The sequence below is a fragment of the Passer domesticus genome, chromosome 1, assembly GCF_036417665.1.
Source record: "Passer domesticus isolate bPasDom1 chromosome 1, bPasDom1.hap1, whole genome shotgun sequence".
Lineage (NCBI taxonomy): Eukaryota > Metazoa > Chordata > Aves > Passeriformes > Passeridae > Passer > Passer domesticus.
In genome coordinates this window covers 47,280,753-47,303,547 of record NC_087474.1, presented here as the reverse complement: position 1 = coordinate 47,303,547, position 22,795 = coordinate 47,280,753, and the positions used below count along the sequence as shown (strand labels likewise).

Below are 22,795 nucleotides of genomic sequence, written 5' to 3'. Positions count from 1 at the left end.
GTTCTAATGGTCCTTGTATTGTATTAAGCTTTTCACACAGAAAAAAGCGTATAATTTATTCCTTCAAATCCCACGCACTAGATCATGGGAGGTGATTTCACCTATTACACTGACTGGACTTCTGTGACTGACAGCAAATACAGACATTGTCCTCGGTGTGATTTACAAGAATTTTGTAAATAACTCTAATCTGCAATATACATTTTCACGGCAATATTCAGGACATAAGCAGTAAACACATTTTAGTAGAAAAAATTCGTCACAGTGGGCCCAGTTGCATGCCTTTTTTTGAAGCCACTGTTGTTTTACTCTGTCTTTTCATACCAAGGCAGGAAAAGAAACCAGCAAACATACATTTTAGTTTCTTTGTTAACCTACTCATAACTTAGTCTGGAAATGGGTCAGTTAATGCTCTTTCATTCTGCGTAAGATATTTTTCTGATTCATGAAGCAAAATAATTCTCTATCAATGTTTATAAGGCTCGTTTTGCTCAAGGCTCTTTATCTTGTCATATCAATCAGCTGAGGCTAATATGTGTGACAGAAAGTAGGACAGAGATCCCCAAAGAGGGACAAAAAAATGAAATGACAAATAAGCTGGAAAAGATGCAGGGTCATTTCCCTTTCAGCCTCAGTGAAATACCTTGCTTTATGAGTCAGCATTGAAGATATAAATAGTTTGCAATTATATAAATAGTTTGCAATAACAAATTTAGTGAGATGATGAATATCAGACATTGGCAGAATATATTTTGATACCTTGGTTTAGCAAGGCAGGAACAAACAGGACTGATTGATCTGAGATGCCACAGCAGAAAAGCACAAACCCAGAGGATGAATGCATGTTTTGGTTACCTAATCAATCAGCCAGAACACCAGGCCCTTGTGCAACGCAGGCAGAATCACCTCACAAAGGCTGAAAAACAGCAGTCAGTCTTTACATTTGAGAACATCAGCTTAGGAAATTCTCCTAAGTACAGAGACACACTCTTCCAGCCACAGCAATAAACACTTTCTAGAACCTGAGAAAGCAAAGAAGAGGCTCATTGTCCTGCAGCCTTCTATTCAATATTATTGACGTCCAGTCCAATTGGCAAGAGAACATCCCTGTTTTGATTTCTGACTAGGTGAACAGGTCAGAAAGTCAGAGTAGTTCAGAAAGTACACTTCAGCTTGTACATTGAGACCTGACTGCCCTTGCACCTGAAGAATCTGACTCTGGTTTTTCTTGTTTTCTCTTATGGCAATTAAAGTAATCTGATTTTTACCAGGTTTACTCCACTTCTCCCTAAGTATAAATGAGATTAGAGATGTGTTTGGAAGCATTTATGCTGGGTGCAAATAAAGTTCCTTCCAGTGCAGGGGCAGCAGAACTTACAGCTCTCTCTGAGCTCATGTTTAAACATTTCACCCAAATACATATATCTTCATGTAACCGCAATTTTGACCTTGTTTTATAACAGCAGCCCTTTTTTAAGGAAATGTGGAAAGCTAATTAATTTATATTGCAACAAATTTTCAGAGATGATCTTTCTCTACCCCTCCCCCCTACTTAAAACAAATGTTGAGGGAGGAATAAGTAAAATTTTGCAGGTGGAAACAGTACAGATACTCTCGCTTCGTGATTCTCTCCCTGCCATTTTCAGATGAGAACATTTGCTTTCCAGGAGACTTTTAAAGTCATAAGTTCTAATGAAAATGACAGGTAAATTGAGCCTGATCATGGAAAGCAAATGGCAGTGTATTCCAGGGGGAGGCTGGGTCAGGCAGAATTGTTCATGCTAATCCAGGCAGCTAGTCAAAGTCTGAACAGCATACAGGGTGTGAGGTCCTGCACTGGAAGCAGGAGATGACAGTAGCATGAAGTCCAGCCCTACAAACAAATTAAATCTTGTCAGCACTCTCAATTCCTGAATGTCTTCATCTCTAGACAGGAATGATCAATACTTGTCCACTGGGATATCACAAAGCTCAGCTGCCCAGTGTTTGTAAAGCATTTTGACAGTCCCAGATGGAAGCTGCTCCATGGAGAGTCGCCTCTACCTCCTTGATGCTGCTACACTTTTTAATCCACCCTTTTGTCAACTTGTATTTCATGCATTCTCCCTTGCAGACGAAGCAGTGAGAGCACAGAAATGACAAAGTGCGCTTCCAAACTTCCCTCCCACTCACCTCTCCTCCATCTGTTGGAGAGAGAGATTTTATTTGCTGCAGAACTGCTGTCTGGCTAAAAATGTGAGCACTTTTTACAGCATGATCCCACTCTCTCCTCCACACACACCCACTGCCCAAGTGCTTCATTTTGAAATATGACATTGCTTCTTAGCTAATCCCCTGTGTAAGAAGAGGCTTCTACAGCCCATTTTATTAGGTGATGACTAAAAAGCTGCTGTAGAATCCCACATGGTGTTCACTGCTGATCAGCTCCACCCTACTTATTAGGAACAGAAAGAAACAGAGGATATCCAACAATAAAGACTATTTTTCTTCCTCTTTTCCCTGTCACAAACAGTCCAATTCAGTCTTATGCCTCATTATTTCCAAATTTTGAAGTTTAATCCTGAGTCTTATGGCAAATTTGTATTTATCTTTAATACCTAGCTCCTGGAAGGAAGTGTTCACTTCAGATTTTCTGTTTCTTTTAAAGAAAGCAGTAAGTCAAGAATTCCTGGATAAGGAGGAAAACTACATTTGGCTGAAGACAGTCAAAAAGACTCAGGAAATAAAGGTATATAAGAAAAAAAAATCAAATTTCAATAAACAAACAATGCAATTCTATGGCTTTAAGCCCACAACTGTGCAACAATTCTAAATTGTGGATCTGGCAGTATGAGGAGTGGGGGGAAGTTCGTGGTCATGGAATACAAAATTGTCCACCATGTGTAATGAAGCAGAATATCAAAATTTGTTTTCAGAGAGTATTTCATTCCAGATCTCAAGGTCTGAACTTGAGATGCTGCTGAAAGAGAAAACACAAGATAAATTAGACAAAAAAGAGAGACATTGTCTAATTTATCACTGAGGTGAAACCTCTTAACTTCAAAAACCTCCCCACTTCATTCTTACTCTGGATATTGTGGCTTTCATAAAGAGAAAGGTTTGTACGGTTTCAGACTTTTTTCAGTTTTCATGGCTAAAGGAACTATTTTTTCCCCCAAGTACCTATAGTGGTCTATCTATCAATGAAACTAGGTAGTGTTGTGGTGCACTAATTTATTTAGTTGTTCTCTTGCACTGGGTGATTGGGAATTTGCACAGAATAGTTTTTATATTGCACTGTATACCTTATGTTATATCATGTGGTTTGTTATCCCTTTCCCCCATCACATGGCCTTTCCCTCACCCATCCCAGTACCCCCTGCTGGCATCTTCCTAGATGAAGAGACCCTCCCCTCGCCACTCCTCACTGGTATCCCATTGGCTGTGGACCTCTTCCTCTGTCCCTATCCCCCTGGGTATAAAAGTCCCCTGCCACTTCAAGGTAGACAAATAATTTTATTCCACATTTTCAGGTAATTTTTTTAGTAATCTTTGCAGAACGAGTTGCAAAATGGGGATGGCTGTGATGTCCAGTTATTAGAAAGGCAATTTACTTTTTGGTGGAATTGCCTTGTTAAGATTTGGGGCTTGAACATTTCAATGATCTCAGACTTAAGAGGAGAAGACTACTATAACAGACTAAAAGAATGCAGATTTTACAGGCCACAAGGACATTTGGAAAAACTCCCACTATAAGGAAAAAACAAACAAGCCAACTCAATCAACTTTGATGAAATCAGCTCTGAGAGGGAAAAGGTAATTCTGGCAGGGGGAGTTCATGACCACTGACTCAAGAAACCCACTGACTGAAGAGAAAAATTGAGCACATGGACTAATCAGCATAAGAAGTGAAGGACTCAACCAATAGAAGACAGAATACTAATTAATAAGAGAACTGTGCAAGTGAACATTAATGCCTTTGTTTGCTAAAATGTATAAATAATGAAAAGTTTTGATAGCCATTGTGATGGCTTTGTGGATTTGCCACCCAGCACCCGTTTTTGTGCAAAACTATAAATAAATACCTCAACTCTGCATGTGGAATGACGTCATGCATGCTGGGTTAAAGAACAATATTTTGGGACATCATTTGGAAGATAAGCATCAGACAAGACATGGCATTTTCTTGTCTTTCTCACCCCAGTTTGGTTAGAAGGAATATGGGGATGAAGGTCCATACTACAACTTTGAACCTGTAAAAATTGTGTCCCTTTTTCCATAAGGACACAACTTCTTCAGATTGTCCTCTAGCAATTTCAATCAAAAGGCTTCAGTCAGACAAGCAGACGCATCACTGTTTCCAATTAGAGGCCCAGGCTAAATTACTAGGTCATTACAGTTCCTGTTAAAAACTCATTACACCTAGAAGAAAATGTGTTTCATTTGGGGAATGGTGACTAGTGCCCAGTGACGATCCCAGCCTTGGACCAGATTCAATCAATCCTGACAGCTGCTCAAGAGTTATAGCTCCTGCCAGACAAAGGGGATTTTCTAATCTAGGGGAAGTCAAAAGGGAGAAGTTCAGCATGTTTTTCTTGCCTATTCATAAGCCACAAGAACTTCAGAAAGATCCTCCAGCAAAAAACAGATGGAGTTAGCAGTTTATGAACTAGGCAACACAAAGTGGGCAAGGTGAGGCCATAAAGGACTCATGTCTCACTCAAGACAGGTGGTGGAAATAGGAAAAAAATCTCCTCTCCTTATCAATATTCACTGATCTGTAAAAAAACAGTAAGCTAATTTTAATTCACAATGCAAAACGTACTCCACACAACAACCAAAACCTTTTCTTCGCCCCTGCAACCAGACTGCTGCACAGAGCTATAAATACCCCAGCTCACAGGTACAGTTCATTGTACTACAAGTTTATTCCTTTTTTAAACATCAGACTCCTCCAGCAAAAGTAAAGAATGGTGACAAAATGTGAATGTAACATCAGGAAATTCCTTCCTATTACCTGGTGTTTAATCTTGTCTGACTAACACTGGCTTGAACAGCAGAGACATTCAAAGTAATAATAAGGTCAAGTAAAAGTGAGAGTTATCCAGGCATGTTATTTACAGAGACAAGCAGAGCAACTTGGAAACTGGATTTTGGCACTTACTTATTTATTTCAGCTTGATCTTTCTGTTCTTTATACAGGTCTTGAGCCAAGAGTTCCTTGTTAACTGCTCAAAGTGCATCTTTCAGGGAAACTTGACCATGTTCTATCTAGCAACTGTAGAAAACATAGTTGTGCATTATTTGTTAAAACTAAGCATTCAAGTGCTTTATATCTGCCTAATAATCATGGTTCAAATACATTCAGTAGCACTGCTAACTTTCTTCAACAAAAGGCTATCATACAAGATTGCAAAGCACCAGTTGCACTAAGATCTCCCAATTCCAAAACTGATGGAGTTATGTGAGCAATGTTAGTATCTGCATTTAAGGGACACAAGGGTAGGAGCAGCCTCATCATTATGGGGATGGCCATCAGTATGGGAATGAGGTAGCATTCCTTACCTTGAAGGCAATGTCAGTTTGACCTTCACCCTACATAGCAGCAGACTGACTGGGGGAAGGAAAGGGTTTCAGAAAAAAATGTGTGGGATTAGCAACTGGCCAGTATCAAACCCAAGACATTGGTCTGCACCACGCTTGGTTTGACCCTGTACCTCTATTATATGCCCAGAACTGCCATATTTTGACAGACACAGTAGCTCAGCATGTCACCTACCCGCCAAGTCCAACCTGGATCCAGAATATCGGCAACACTTTCTCATCATCTTCTTCAGTCATTAAAGCACTCCCTAAGGTTCTTGCATACCATGGGCATCTTCATAACACAGCTGCTGTTAACTAGCTCCTGAATAAGTGTTCTCCCAGGGAACAGGAGATCCAGACTTAACTCCATGTTCACCTATCACTTAACAGTGATGAGCCTGGCTGGGGGGCTGCTGGAAATCCCACCTCTCCTACTGAAACTGTTTCACTGCACAATGAATTCGGCAGTCATTTATCAAAGAAAGGGTACTCAACCCTGCCCTGGAGATCAAACACCACCAGTAATGGAGGTGCAGATCCCCTTCCAAGACCTGGTGGATCTCTTTCACGTGTAGGACTACTGTGTTGACACCTGCAACTCAAATGCATGCATTCCCTTCCTGAATGGGTTCCACTTCCACCCTCTCTCCGGCTCCAAAATATCCTGAATTAGACACCTTCAGCAGCAGCTGCAGTGAATGTTTTCTAGGCAATTTGGCATCCGATGGCTCAGAGCATCCTCCTGGGAGGGCTGAGTTTGAAACCTGGCTGTCTCAGCAGCCTAGAGAAGTATTCCAGCCACTTAGCTGTTACATAAGTACCCATCATCACCTATTCCTCCAAGCAAAATTTTCTGTCTGTCTCCTGGTGAAAGTGAAGAACACTGACCTATTCTTTTGACAGGGAGATGCCTGAAGGTTTCCATGCTCCACACTTCAGACATTCCTTCACCCAGACTTCCCCAGTCAAAGCTCCAGTGACAGGATGTGTAACTCACCCATATTCAGCAGTTTCCTTTCTGCATGTCTTCTGACATCTGAAACACCATTTTAGATCACCAGCACCTTTCAGCTCAGTGATCTTTTGCTCTGTAAACCATGAGGTAACCAACTTTCTCCACAGAAATCAGGCACCTGAATTATTCTGCTTCAGCATCTTGTCAAGCTACTCTGTGTTCAAGGGCTCTTCTAGATTTCCAGAGCCTGTCCATAACTACTATTAATGTAGTATAAGACCAGCTAATCCTACAATGAATAGTACAGAGAGATATATAGCACTGAATTCATGTAATGTAGCTTCAGTGAAGATCTACTCACCCCTTCACAAAAGAGAACTGCAAGGATTTACTTCCACAAGACCTAATGAAAACTACTTTAGGGTATCAGTATTATTTATTTGAGAATTTTGACATTTGCAGAATGTTGAAGAGGCACCCTAATTCTGTCAATTGTTTCCCAAAGTTTCAGCACTGGTTTACATAGGACAGTTTAGGAATCAGTTGATCAGAAGACCATTGAAAGTAACTTCTAAATGTCTAGATAAAATCATTATTTAAATCACTAGCAACTACGCCTTTAAACCATGAAACTCTGTGTGTGGCCTAAGCAGATGGGCTGTAGGGAGGTAAAAATCTCCTACCAATCTCTTTCCAAAGAAATTTGAAGTATTTCCATAGATCAAGCAGCACAGAATGACCACACAGGCTTCCAAGACACTATAACCCACTCTCTTCCAACAAAGCAGGATAGCACAGCAAAGAGTATGACCACACACTACCTGTGCACATGCATATACCATGCTCAGATGACAGGCTGAAAACAGTTACAGAAGTCCACATCAGAAAACTGAAATAAATGTTCTAATTCTCAGAATACTTATTTGTAATGGTTAATAACCCAAGAATTCAACTGCTTTGGTGTTTAGGTGTCTTGCTCTTTAAGTATTTCACACTGATGCTATGTATGTGTACAGTCAGAAACCCTGGTGTACAAATGTAGTTATGAAAATTACAGAACAAAGTATGCAAATTCTTCCATTCCCCAGGACACCAGCTCTTAGAGAGTGTTAGGGAAGACACTCAAAATTTCTGCCATCTGCCACACCAAGATAAAGAGCAGGGGTGTTGCCTGGTACTTTGCTAATACATTTCTGAGTTACGAGCTAACACAAAATCATGCCATAAATCTAATACCAAGGTGTGTTTGGGCCTTGCTGTGGAAATGTACATGTGAAGGTTTTAATGAAAACTGAATTACAGAATAGTATGGATTGGAAGGGACCTCAAAGATCACGTAGCTCCAATCCCCCTGCCATAGACAGGGATATCTTACATTAGACCAGCTTGCTCACAGTCCCATCTAACCTAGCCTTCAACACTACCAGGGATGGAGCATCCGCAGCTTCTCTGGGCAAACTGTTCCAGTGCCTTATTACCCTCACAGCAAAAAATTTCTTCTTAATCTTTAATCTAAACCTACCTACTCAGTTAAAAGCATTTCCCCTTTGTCCTATACATGTCCTTGTAAAAAGTCCCTCTCCAGCTCTCTTGTAGGACACCTTTAGGTAGTAGAAGACATTCTAAGGAGTCTCCACAGCCTTCTCTTGTTGTCCATGCTGAACAACCCCAACTCTCTCACACTTGTTTTCACATGGGAGATGCTCTAATCCTCCCATCACCTTCATGTCACTTCTCTGGACTCATTCTGGCAGGTCTACACCCTTCTTGTGTTGATCAACAATAACCATTTCAGAGACATTTCAGAGACCCATAGATAGAGTCACATACACATACAGTAGCGTGTCCCTGTCTATCATATTTTTGTTACCACTTTGGTATTGCTGGTTATATTTTTTTAGCTCTTCTTTTCTGTATTTGACTTTCTAAATGCTCCAAAAAAAAAGGTTGCAGCTTAGTAGCAACAGCTGTGGTCCCTTTCATGCAAGGAAGGGTGCTTCCTAATTGATTTTCAGCAAATACTGTCACAGGGGTTTCTGGCATGAAAACCTTTTGATTTATTTACAGAGATAAGACAATTTCTTTCTTCCCATGTTTTCAGTAAGTACAGAGGTAAAAGGCTTCCCTCTAGGAATGACAGAAAATGCTTAAAAAATGTCAAGTGTTTAAATTATTTGCTGAGTCAGAGTTTCTAACAGCTGACTTTTAGGCAAGCGGTTTGGAATAAAACTGTGGGCAGTGTAATGAAAAAATGTTTTTAAGAGAAATAGAAGGAAAAGGCGAAAAGTACACATCATTTACCACACAGTTCTTTGTCTTAATATGATGTTCAAGGAAGCAAGAGATTTTTTTTCCTTGGGGAGTCTGAAATTTGGACACTTGTCATGTTTATGACCACACATCCCATCTTCCAACTGCAGCAAATAGTGTGTTCTTCTTTTTCACTTAGATGTAATTTTTGTATCACCAGGGAGAGAGATTTTAAATCACCAGTTTCTGAGCTTTTGAAGCCTTTTCAAAATTCTTTTCAACATGGCTTAGACAGGCAGAAGTGGGTGGATTAGCTCGACAGCCTGCATCCACTGCTTAGTTCCAAGGTTTCAGTGCAATATACATCTCACACATACCAAGGCACCTGTCGTGGGTCTTAAGCCCTTTGAGTCATAGGCGTTAGCTGGTGCCAGAACACTGGGGTTTCCACCAGAGGTGAGAAAGATGTTTTTAAAAATAAGGAAAAAACAGAACCAAAAAAAAAAATCCCACAACCCAAGGGTATATCTGGACTAACTAATTTTGCTAATGTAATATGTAAATGGGAATAATGCACAGAGATTGCAATTATCTGAAGAGACTGCCATGGAAAAGGAAGATTCATGTTTATTTATGGAGACCAGCATAGGGGGAAAAGCCCTTAAAGCAGTGACATTGGTCTGGAGATCCAAGTAGATTTCCCATCTCTGCTTGAACATTACTGAAATCTTGACCTGATCTATCCCCGAAACTGTAAACTCTGAAATCTGAATTGCCATTATTTTTGTCTAGCAGTCAGTATTTCATATGCTATTGAAATAAGTTCCATCTGGGAGTGCTGATTCAAAGTCAGAGAAAAAACAATGTGTTGCATGGAACCACATCAAGAATCACAGGCCCCTGAGATTAAGGTCTTGGTAACTTCTGTTGTTATTTCTTTTTTTATTGTTTCCCCTTTGCATTTTGTGATAATGTTTAAGTTGGTTTTTTTTCATAAATAGAAAGGAAAAGTATAGTAATTCAATCTTTAAAATGTGTCCAGCAAGGATTCTGAAATTGTAACTGTCCTTAAAAAGTTTAGGTAGTGTTTACTGCCACAAATGTAAACAGTTAATCAGGAAAGTTTCTGCAAAATACACATCATTACAGAAAACAAAGCCAAATAATTTACATTAATGATCCACCTTTCTTAATTCTTGACTTCTACACAGTGCAAGTGACTTGCATTATATTTCATCAGTGTATGTTTCCAAACTATCTTCTAAATCCATGCTTAATGAATAAGACTTCTTTAAGAAGAAACACCTGGAAAGAGACTTTTACAATGCAATAGAAAATTATTACTGCTACCCACATAGCTCAATTCTACAGCACCATTTCATTTTTTACCCATGTAAAATGTCCCATTTCTACAACACTGAGCATAATAATAAGTGATTAAGTTTTTTTTTAAAGGTAATTATTGAAGCAATTTGTTATGTATACAAAGACAAACCCTTTTAAAGGCAAAATATTTCAACAACTAAATAATACTCTAATTATGTTTAACACACAAGTGTTTTAATTAAAAAGGTTACTAAAGGAGACTATATGTTGTGGTTTAACCCCAGCCAGCAACTAATTACCACACAGCTGCTCACTCACCCTCCAACCTTCCCTGTGGGATGGGGAGGAGAATTAGAAGAAAAGGTAAAACCTGTGGGTTGAGATAAGAACAGTTTAATAACTGAAATTAAGTCAAATGCAGTAATAATGACAACAATAATAATTTCAATGAAAAAGGAGGTAAGAAAGAGAGGGTGGCATAAAACTCAAGAAAAACAGCGACGCATAGCACAACTGCTCACTCCCCCTCCGATGCTCAGCCCCTACCCAGCAGGGATCGGCTCCTCCTGTCCACCTCCTCCCAGATTATGTGCTGAGAAGATGGTTTAGGCTATGGAATGTCCTTTGGCCAGCTGGGGTCAGCTGTCCTGGCCATGCTCCCTCTCAGCTTCTTGTGCACCTGCTCTCTAGCAGAGCCTGGGAAACCAAAAAGCCCTTGACCTAGGGTAAGCACTGCTCAGCAACAACCAAAACATCAGTGTGCTCTCAACATTATTCTCATCCTAAATTCAAATACACAGCACTGTACCACCTATCAAGAAGAAAATTAACTCTATCCCAGCCAAAACCAGGACACTACAGTATCCTGGACACACACAGATTCCATCAGAATGAAGTGACACTCTGGACCCAATTTACAAATCTCACTCACGCAGGCACATATGGCTTTCAGAAAGCATTCAAAAAATAAGACAAGATCAAGTGATTTTTAAAATTTTACACAATTTATAAAAACATTATACATTACAAAAATGTATCAAAACAACCCCCCTTATAATTAAACGTTTAAAAGCACTTAAAATGTGTAACATTCTTTAAAATTAGGATTATCCATTTTTTCAATAGGTACAGGTAGAAGTTTATATCAAAACTTTATCAAATAAAAGAGAACTCCTAGCTTTCATACCTATCTAATCAGAAGAATATACACTGTCAGAAATATGAATGTGTTTACAGATTTCTTGTCTATAAAAATAGAAAAGAGGGATACTGTGAATTTCTCACCTGAAGACTCAGAAAGTTCTAAGACTCTTAAAAATCAGAGAAATTATCAATCTATTTTTCTGAGGATTCCAGCTCAGAAGAATGATGATGCAAAGAAGAAAAAAAAAGGCTGAGTGCAAAAACACCCCTGAGATAAATCAGAACATTAATATTTTTTCTACTTGCTTGTTTCTTTGGCTTTTGTTGCTTTTAAGCTATCACATAGGTTTGAAAGGAAATTGGTCCAGTCATAGGTTTTAACAATTACATTATCATAACATAGGTAATTATTCTGACACAATACAAACAATAAAAAACCTCCAAAATAAAACACAGCATAAGTTCCTTGTTTTCTTCAGACTCTTCTGATTTCTGATCCCATCCCTCTATTTTTTAAAAAATTTTTCATTCTGAACATAGATTATTAAGAGGATAAAATAGCCATCTAGAATAATTTTTCAAATTATAGTTTCGCATGTCTTCCTTTTTTCCTTGAGAGTTTTTTATGGACAAGTTCTTCAAAAGCCATAATTTCATCTTCCACTTCATTTTCCAGGTCTTTATCATGCACCAAGCCTATATTAAAAACAATATATTAATGCAGAATGGAAAACCCCAACACCTTTTTCTCTTAACAGCATGACAAGCTATGTCACTGCTATTTTATATGTCAGCAATATACCTTCATATGTGCATAATCATGTTTAAGAAGTATTTAGCTTAATATGACAATGTGCTTAAGAGCTCTGCAGTGAAACAATGCTAAGCCACTTGCTGCACTAGTAATTAATTTTTGCACTGAAAATCTGTTTCTATTGTTATTTCCTTTGACTTTTCTAAGAAGTCTGTCTCAAGATTCAGTTTCAGCAGACACTACATTTCCTTGCTGATTTCCAAGACAGACTACAAGGTTCCTTTTGAGACTACAAGGGCACACCCTCTCCTATTAACTGTATCTGCTGGAATAGGAAGAGGCAACTCTAGGCTTTATCACAACCAATTTTTTCTAAAATTGAGCTACTTTAATGCTTTACATACAGTCCATTTTGTAAGTCTAACCACTTCATTGCTGCCAACTGTTGCAATCCCACCACCTAAATATATGTTTGAACATGAAAATTCAGGGAGGCACAATGACGTCTTAAACTTGCCCTCAGAGATCTGTGATGTAATAGACTGCATCAACACATGCTACTTTTTGTATGAAACCAAGAGAAATGGAAGTGAAAATAAAATAAACAAATACAAGCATCCTTGATCAGGATGGGATCCACTGAAGGCCAGGGAAAAGTCTTGCTCCACTCTGGCCACCCTGCATCCAGCTGCTCTGCTTTGAAGAGCTACTGGTTATCTCATGTTTTCCAGAGTGCCCCTGTGGAAGTGCCTCTCAAAGGTCAGTGAATATCCACCAAGTTGCTGAGTGGGACACTGAAGTGATGCCTAGAGACCACTACTGAACAGCAGTGGGCACAGAAAGCTGTGCAATTTTAAAACATACCTTCTTCTGTTATCCTGTGAGAGTCCATTTGCTTCAGCCACTTACGAGCGTCATCAATGGTGTCAACCAGTTTGCTGGCATGACTGGTTATCACTTCTTCAGCTGAAATGGAGCACAGTTAACATTCTGTGAGAACACTTAGCTGAGAAATGGACAGCAGCTAAAAGTCAAGCACAAAATGAAGTTACACAGAGCCTTGTGGGATGACAATGCTGCAAACCCAGAAGTCATGATCACCAGTGATCTCATGTGAGGGATAATTCACTAATGTGGATGAAGATGATGTATGTGTTACTCCCCATTCTAATCAACATTACTAGCACTATCAGAACAGAAGTTCTACATCCTTGTGCTCCCCGTTTTGAGTTACATCTGAATCCTGAAAACATTCTACTTTATTTTTGAGTTATAAAGTTCCTGACTTTCATTATCTCTCTGAATCAAAGTCAAGCATGGACCTAAAATGGTGCAGTCTTTGCTGAACTGCACCACTAAGAGCCTGAAGAATGACTGTTATAAAGAGAGGGAAAAGTAGTCTCAGAAAAAAAAAATTTCTCTCTATATATTTTTACTGAATAGAATAACAAGGTAACATTCATCAAGCAATTGTCATAACAAAATCCACTATTACCTAATTAAGCCTACTATATCCACCCTATTCATCACTATCATGCTTCACTGAGCAGGAAGTCAAGTAAACAATAAGCTAAACTTCATGGACTTAATCCATATGTGAAACTTTCCACTAGGAGTAAAGATAAAGCTTACACGTGAAGAGCACAACCTGACATTCAGTTACAAATTTAACATATTTCACTGATCAGAGCTGATGAACATATCAAGTACTACAGTTTTTCACTACTGTCAGACATCAAAGGCAAAATGACAGCTTGACAGGATTGGTGGATTTCCACCAGTGAAGCCAGTAACAATGTTAAGATTTAAGCTGTCACTTTCCTGAAGCAAGTATACTAAACAATTTTGCTTCTAGGCCACTCATTCACTAATTCAATTTTGCTTGCAAAAATCAGCAGAGAATAGTGCTTTAAGCATATAAGCGAGAGGGTGGTGGAATCTAATATCAAAACATGTATCTCAAGCACCATAATTTACTAAATTTTTTAATACCAATGTTGCCTTTGAGTACCTGACACACCACAGATTTTTGGTTAAGTATCCACTTTTGCTCAGCGCTAGCAAAATTCACAGTTCAAGGGCATAGTAATCAGAGATATCCTTAGTCAAATACTCCAAGTACTCCTACCAGGCTCCCCCTGCATATCCAAATTACTATGGCTAGCAGAAGTAAAAAGGAAACAGGAACAATTAAAAAATTAGTAAAGATGACCTGTCAGTAAAACTGCAAAGTTGCTGTAAAACTGTGTAGGTTCAGAGAACATAGTACATCATGACCATGTAAAATTCACTTTACTATCTATAAAAATTTGCTACTGTTCACTTTTCCTCTACTATGTAATTCATTAAGTTAGAAGAGTTTAGAATATATTTTGAATATTTCCAACTCTCTCAGTTCTTCTTTTCATCAGCTACCTGAAATATCTTTCTCTTAACCACATTAAGATTTTCAAATAGAGCTTTGCCAGGTCTAGCAGTTTGGCCAAAAAATGACATATTAAGTTGTTTAAAGAAAACTGGAAAGGTCCTACCTCTAGCCCAGGCTTTTTTCTCATAGATTTCCTCTACTGCATCTGAAATTTTTTTAATATTCTCTTTGATTTTCCTCTGGCGTAAGTTGGAACCTTCTTTATATGCTAAATGGTCTCGGGTGTAATCCCTTCCCGTAATGGCCTCCACTACTTCCAGTCCATCATGTATTTTTGGATCTATGTTTCTTCTGAAAAACTCAGCATAGTGTCTGTAGGCAGCATGGTTATTTGTGTGTTCTTCTGTGTTTCTGTGCTCCATATAGGCCTCACTGGCCACAGAAATTGCATTTCCTTCTGCGTGCAACTTTTCTTCCCCACTGCTCTCAGTTGGTGTCAGAGGTTCAGAAGTGTCTGCCTCCATGCTCTCTGACCGGCTGAAATAGTTCTCAGAGCTTTGGATGAATCTGACTCCACAGAGGTCACACTGGGTTTGGTCAATATCTGCTCTTTTGAATATCTCTGATAAAAATTCCTCTTCTTTCATTGCAACAGGATGAACTCTGGAGCGGGCCTTCCTCTTCCACTTCACATATAGGGAAATGAAATGGAATACACGATACAGCTGGCGTTGAGCAGATGCTTTCTGCTCTTGCTTCTGTTGTTTGCTGAGTGCAATGACTTCCAGGGGATCCTTTTGGTCCTCTAAGCAATGCACCACTTCAAATTCCTCTGCCAGCTCATCAGCATATTCTGTTTCATCCAAAGAGGTCACAAATCTGTCAAGGTTTACACGTTCATACTGGATGCCCCGTATGGGTGGATGCCCCTGACTGTAGGCAGTGTCCCACTTCCAGCGGCAGTCAACCAAGTGCTCTTCATCTCGCTCTGTCAGCAGCTCTTGCAGGCTTGCAGCAACTTCTCTTACATGTGTAGCATCACCCACTTGTTCCACGACCCTCAGCAATCTTTTAGGTACTTTAGAGGGAGTGTCTTTTCTCATCAATTCCAGCCTGGCCTTGATTTCAGGAAAGAGGTGGCGTAAGAGGGATCTATCTTTAGAACTCTGCACCTGGTCGGCATTCAGTAACATCACCAAGCACAGCACTACTGTCCGCTCAGCCTCCCCTGAAGTTATGCAGTTGGGATCCCTGAATGCATCCAGAAGGACATTGAACCTCCCATGAACACCACACAAGACTTCTGCCAGATAGCAGAGATGAGATCTGAAATAGTATATAGCTGCATTTGTGTTCTGCGGTCTATACTCCTGTATGATAGAAAATGTGTCTTTACGTTCTTTGTAATGGTCCTTGTGTCTGAACAAAAACTCCCAGTAATGAAGGAGAGCAATGTAACTCTTTGGAAGGCAGAGAGTAATGTTCTTGGCAAGACGCATCAGGACAGCACAACACAGAATATACTGGAATTCCAGCAACATCACCGTATTTCCTATGCTCGGAATCAGGTACCTCGTGTATTTCTTGATCAGGACATTCATGAAACGGAAAAAAAATCTTTTACAGTTTTCCGGGTTCTTATGAACATAGAATTGCTCAAGTGAATTTTCAAGAAGCCGAATGAAGCACAAGTGTGTTCTTCCTGCATTTTCGGCATTCTTGTCAGGTAGCAACATACCATGTCTGCCCTCTATCCCTTTGGTCTTTTCTTCCTGGCCTTTATTCCTTGGGGAACTTTTTGCCTTTGCCAAAGCAAACATTAGCTCTTTGTTATAATTATCCTCTTCTCTAAAAAGAAGTTTCTCAAATTCTTCAGGATATCCTGAAGATAAGATAAGGACCTTCATGGCACTTAGCCACAAGTCAGTTGATTCTCTTCTGGCTGCAATGTCCTCATTATTAAACTTATATGTGATGTACTTCCTCAACATCTCTCTACAAGGTTTGGAAATAACACTACTGAATTGCAGTATTTCTTTGCATGCCTTTGGGTTCTCAGACAGTATTCTCAAATGAAAATGATTAGGAAAAAACATTCCTAGGAGGGCTTTACATGATACATATTTGTCAGGAGTCAAAATGTCCTCAAAGCTTTTGCACTGATTCAGTAACTCTTTAGGGAAAATGCATGTGGCTTCCAACAACAGTCCATTTATTGCCACCAGATGCATTTTACACTGAAATATTGTCCTAGCTTCATGACGCAGCAAGGGTCTATGGTAACAAGTTTTATCTTCACAGTTCAATCCGGCAATGAACTTCATACAAATATCAGGGTACTTCTTGCTCAGTAACTCGCGGGTGATAAAGCACAACCTGCTTAACAAGTGCTGCTTCAAAGCTGATTTTACTTTCTCTGTGCTTACTGAGAAATCACATTTTGCCTTCCTCTCTTTTAGACTCTGCTTGTCTAACAAAAACTTGATAATGGGTTCAGCTTCATTTTGAGACACCTGGCAACTGTCACCTGTTGGGACAATCCCAAAATAGGCAAAGCATAACTTCACCATATCTTTCTCTGCATTGGTGGCTGCTTTCTTCAGACTGCTAACAAGACTCAGAAGAGCCATTAAGCCACGTGTTGCCAAGAAGAGAACGTTCTGGCTAGGAGTGCTGCAGCGACATAACGCAAAGAGAGCTTCAACTGCACCAGCAGAATGATTCAGAGATAGGAACTGACAGTACGCGTCGCTCAGCTTCTTGAAGTCTCCCTTCAGAGCTCCCTGCAAAAACACAGCCTCAGCAATGCCAGACTTGTGCCCAGTTTGTTCGCAAAGTTCAAGGGCTTCTCTTAGGATGCTCTCCACGTTCCCCAGGTGTAATTCTGAACCTCGACTCAGCCTGGCACGTGCTTCAGCAAGCAAACACGATGCGCGGAACTCTTTTATAGCCGTGAGGTTGGCTGCTTCCAGAGCAAACCCGTGCTGCTTCATTAACTTTGCAGCCTCCTCCTGGCGATCCTTACTTTTCAGTAAGTCTGCTGTTTGGTGCAAACATCCACGAGACTTCAGAAACTCAAGCTGATCCTCTATATCAAGTTTTGAGAGGACTTGCATCATTTCCTCAGTCCTGTTCATACTCAGGTATTTTGCAGCTGCTTCCAAATACAGCTGATTTGCTGTACAGGAGAGTTTGGAAGACATTTGACCTTTTGCATTCAACATATCTTCATATCTGAAATAACAGACACATCAATTTACTGCCACAGATTACAAATCTAGACAAAGAAAAACACTGCAATATAAAAAAACCCAAAACTATTAAACAAATTGCTTCCTCTAGAAACCATTCCTACAAAAAGGCCAACTGTTTCATGTGATGTGCCTGTCAGGTGAAAGAGGATCACATCATCTTAAAAGATCTACAGAAAGAAATTAATTACAACATAAGGCTGTCAGAATCAAGAGTATTAAAACTTTTGGTACAAACAAGATCACAAGGTTTACAGCATTAGTGAAGCATTCTCCACACTGTCAAATCAACGTACGAATAATTTAAACACATTTTATCAGCGTTAATCTTCTGTTTATAAAAAAATATGAATTTCAGTGAACCCTCCAAGGGTCCATATATACAATATTCTGTAAAATTTACATAAACTTGTCAGTTTAGAGAAAATTCTTTCAAGCCTGCTGTATGTATCTGCATATACTTTGTAGCTTATTGAGTGTCTGAGCAAAGCACCTGGTTGCATCTTTCATAACATGAACTTTAGAATATTCAGTAATTAATTATTAATGGCTGATGTAAAATTATTGATATATCCCCTAAGCCACTTCTGTGAAATATTCTCTCCTGCATGCTGAGAATGAGTAACTTTTTCCTGTTGGATGAGTAAATTATCATCAGCTTTTTGTAATCATCTTTCTCATTATAAATGGGAGAAATAGTGCAGATTTTTTGTGTCTATGCTAATAAATTTCCATGAATGTTTTGGGAGAATGATTTAAAAACTTGTTTGTTGGTAAAGTGACTTTAATTCTTGCATGTTTGGATTGAACAATCTCTACATATTAAAGCAGCTTTAATCATTCAAAAAAGCAGTTACCATTACTAAAGGTAATGTAAACAAATTCAGTAGACAAAACCCTTCTGAAAATTTTTCAGTGAACCATCTGCATTATATGGAATTTGGAAATGCAAAAAAGAATTATATTCCAATACCATCTTGCAAGACATACCTTTCAACTGCCTTTGCTGCTTCTTCATAGAGTTCTTCCTGACAATACATTTTAATGGCCAGATCAAACTCCTCAATTAGTTCATAACATTCAGATGCTTCTCTGTAGCACTGGCTTTTCTGATAGTAAACTGCAGCATCTTTCATCTGCAACGCAGAAGTCAATAATGAAACTGAAGTAAACAGTCAAAACTACCTGCATGGAATAAGTCTTGTAATTTCATCATGTGTCTCATAAAGAAGTACACTTTAATAAAATTTAATTATAATATCAGAATAAAATCAAATACATATTAAAGTAACCATCACTAAAGCTGAAGAGATTGTTTAAAAAAACCTTCAAAATATTTGTGTCTGAAAAACTAGAGTATAAAATAAAAGGTATTATATAAGGTTTTCAAAATTATTTTATCCACCCAGCTCTGCCTGCTGTTAGAAAACACTACATATGCTTCTGCTGATTTACAGATTTCTCAGAATGAACAGTATTAAATTAAAGCAGTTATGGATGCAGAAAGAGAACACCAGCATTGTATCTCAAATTTCAAATATTTGGGAACAACCACTTTATATTCTTTTAGTGGAAACATACTGCAAATAAAAATATTACATATTGTTGGCACACTACTTCAACCCTTCCAAGTTTTAAGGTTACATTTAAATGGCTGTTATCAATGAAGTTTCAGTATCATCAGAGTACTGAATGAAGCAACAGCTTAAGTTTCAATACATCAGTCATTCACTAATTTTTGACTGCAAATGACTGATAATGACATTTGAGGAAAGTCAAAGAAATAAAGCCAGCCTGCATAATTGCATCATGCTTCACTTCATTTCTCTTCTGCCTGTTCTCTGACAAATTACTCCTTTTGAACAGCCCAGCTTAAAGAGCATGTTTACTTTTGCTATTACCATGACACAAAAAGATACTATTACTTTCAGAGTAATATGAGAGGAAAAAAATCTGTAGGAAAAGGAAAGTGACATGGTGAGGATTTAATACCTTTCCTAATTTTTTACACAATTCTGCACAAAGACGGAACTCCTTTGATTGAATCAGACATTTTAGTGACAGCTTTGGTTCTCCACATTCCAAGTAAGTTTTAGCCAATGTCATATATTCCATCTGTTTTTCCCTGTAGAAAGTAAGAGAAAATTACCACTAACATCCAAACTAAGTTCAGAATCATGTGAGCTGTCACTGAATCCAACCAACACTGACATGACACATTATTCTTAATACATTACCCGATGAATTATGATCTTACAATTAATTATATTTTGTATTGACACTGCTCTGTCCACAAGTCTGTTCCAAAATATGATAGCTCTGACAGTCGAAAGATTCTTTTTAGTTTTTTTTAACTAATATATTACTCTACTGTAATATACTGTACTGTATTACTGTGATTCTGTACTGCTTCTCTTTCCTTAGCTTGTTCTCTCCTTTCTGCTGTTTAGAACCAATGTCATTAGAGACAAAAGCAAATGTGTTCTCAGCCTTTGTTTTGTCTGACCAAACAATCCCAACCTTCCAGGTATCACTGCAGCATGATCTAGATTGAATTCATGATTCTCAATCCTGGAGAATCAGAACTGTACACAGCATTTCATATAGAACACATGAAAATCTTACTTAAGCTTTATACACCAGCATTAATACCACTATTTAAAAAAATAATTCAACTTTGGCAGTTTCATTGTTACATATGTTCCGTCAACACATCCTAATACACCAAATTCCTTCTCCTCAAATTTTATGCAAGCTTTTGATAAGCACAGTGAACTGAGTTTTATCAGTCCCATCAACAGTTTCTCTATAATCATGAAATTTTGTGAGCATCCTTATACTTCTAACCAAGGCCACTAATATCAAGGAGGTAATTAAAAAGGATAAAATCTCAACTAACTCCAGTAATAGCATTTCTTCAGATCTTCCCTCTTCTCCCTTGTGTGCCAGCCTCCTCTCATCTAGTCATTCCCTTCCCATTCTGCTATCATTGCTAGTTTCTGGTCTCCCCAGCATGAACAGGAACTGATTCACTTAGGTATAGATCTTTCTCCATTAAGTTTTTTCCTGTCTTATTTGAGATGAGTCCCAAAGAGTTTCCAAGCCTCTTCAGGAAACTGCAAACTCTCTCCCCTGTCAAACTCTTGAGCTATTTTACTCAGCCGAAATCGTGAACTATATGATTCATCTCAAAATCTGTTCCTTTAAAACTGTCTTTTGGTTCAGATCTGGTCCTGCTTGTTTAGTTTAAAATGACTGTAACATTAATTTTACTCCAAAACTCACTTTTTCCTAACAGCTTTTCTTCCCCAATGCACACCACCATTCCCTCTCCTTTGCTGAGTGAATATGCAGTGGGGATTAGCATATTCACTCAACAAAGTGAGTTCCCATCAGCACTGCTGATGGCATATGTTCTCCTATCTATATCTATGGCTGTAAAGCCTCTTGATGTAATGAAAATCCTGATGCTTTTCTCTCACAGAGCCATTAAGTCCTTGCAAGGGCCAGTTTCATTTGGACAGCCCTTCCACTACTCTGTAGAGGGAGCAGTGCCCCTGATCCTATAGTGCTAGATGTTCCAATTTCTTAAATCTCTTTTGCTAACCACAAACACATAAAGACATCCCTCCTGCACTGTTCTCCAGCATCTCCGGTCCGGTCCCACAGCTGTGGTGTGAATCTCACCCTCTGCACCACAAAGTGACACTCAATCAGCTGCACTGACACCTTACCTTGGGCTGCTTTTCTTTGCATGCACTTTAAGAACAGCATCGTGTGTCAAGGCCAGTTTTGACTTCTCAGCTGCTCCTCCCTTTTGGTAACATTTGGCAGCCACCTGGGGTGAAATCACACACAGCATTCACAGATGTGCATCCAGCCCATGGCTTATCACATAAAAGCAATACTTAATTTTACAGTCACTGGAATGGAAAGCAGAAAGATTGGCAGGGTGCCTGGAAAAAGGAAAAGGTAAAACATTGTGATGTATTTTGAGGACAAAAAGAAAAGCTTTAAAATCAGTCCACATGCAACTATCAAAATTAGAATATTAATTACAATATTACGTGGAAGTAGTAAAAGCAGAATTCCTGGTAAGCTGGTAGAACAAATAGCATACACAATCTGAATGATAGCCTAAACCATTAACTGGTAAATCACCAGGCATCTACAACATATTACTAAAAGTGAGGAAGACCAATGTGTGAAAGTGAAATCAAAAAGCAAGGAACATTTACTCAATGCCTTTATCATACCAGGCTCTTTCTGTGAAAACTAAACAGAAACACCGGGAGTTACCATGCTCCTAGCAAGGCTTTCTTCATTATCACCCTGCTTATTCTGTAACACCACGATTTCTTTATTCTAGCCATTAACTTAGTGTTGCTTCTGTTTGGGCAATCCACTCTTGGAACTGCCAAAGTCACCAGATAATGTCATCTTAAGCTAGCATTGATTAGCAAAGATCAGTGTTATAAAGAAAACAGGTTTGCAGATAATATAGCTAACACATTTCAGATTTCAAGATGATTTTTTTTTTAGCTGTGTGGGTTTGTTATCTCAACTCTTTTCTGTCCATTTAGAAAACTGCCTTTTATTTTCAAGGGGAGATAAAGACTATCTATATAGTGGCAACTGATTACTTTGGTTTTTTGCCTTGTTATTAATATTAATCTTCCCTTCAAATAATTTTATGCTGTTACCTGCAACACACAGAAGCTTCCCCTCTGCCATGATCAAAAAGGTATCTGAATTTTTATTTCATAGAATCACAGAACATCTCAAATTGAAAGAAACTTATAAGGATAATAGAGGCAAACTTACTGCTCCCTGCAGGACTACCTAAAACAAACCCACAGGGCTAAGAATGTCATCCAGATGCTTCTTGAACTCTGAATTCATGGCTTAATGCCATGACTGCTTTCCTGGGTTGCCTGTGGCAGACCACTTTCTCAGTGAAGAGCCCTTTTCTATGTCCAGTCTGATCTTCTTTTGATCCATCTTCATTCCATTTCCCCATGGCCTATCACTGGTAACCAGAGAGAGGACCTCCTTTGAGGAATTTGTAGACTGTGATGACGTCACCCCTCAGCCATCTCTTCTCCAAGCTGAACAAGACAAGTGACTTGCTCTTCTTAAGACGTGTCCTCTAGAGCTGCCCGTGGCAATGGCAGGTGGGTTAG

General features: G+C 38.9%; 1 protein-coding gene across 4 annotated transcripts in view; it reads right to left on the bottom strand.

The window, feature by feature from the left end:
- Nucleotides 1-11,081: 11,081 nt before the first annotated feature.
- TRANK1 (tetratricopeptide repeat and ankyrin repeat containing 1) overlaps nt 11,082-22,795 on the bottom strand; it is a 51,493-nt gene continuing 39,779 nt past the window's right edge. For all 4 annotated transcript variants that reach the window (XM_064418729.1, XM_064418736.1, XM_064418743.1 and 1 more), the window contains exons 19-24: nt 21,347-21,450; nt 19,605-19,737; nt 18,603-18,748; nt 14,525-17,595; nt 12,858-12,959; nt 11,082-11,935 (exon numbers count right to left, since the gene is read on the bottom strand). In XM_064418729.1, the coding sequence (XP_064274799.1) occupies nt 11,823-11,935; nt 12,858-12,959; nt 14,525-17,595; nt 18,603-18,748; nt 19,605-19,737; nt 21,347-21,450 (3,669 nt within the window). In that variant the 3' untranslated portion in view covers nt 11,082-11,822. The remainder of the gene's footprint in view (nt 11,936-12,857; nt 12,960-14,524; nt 17,596-18,602; nt 18,749-19,604; nt 19,738-21,346; nt 21,451-22,795) is intronic.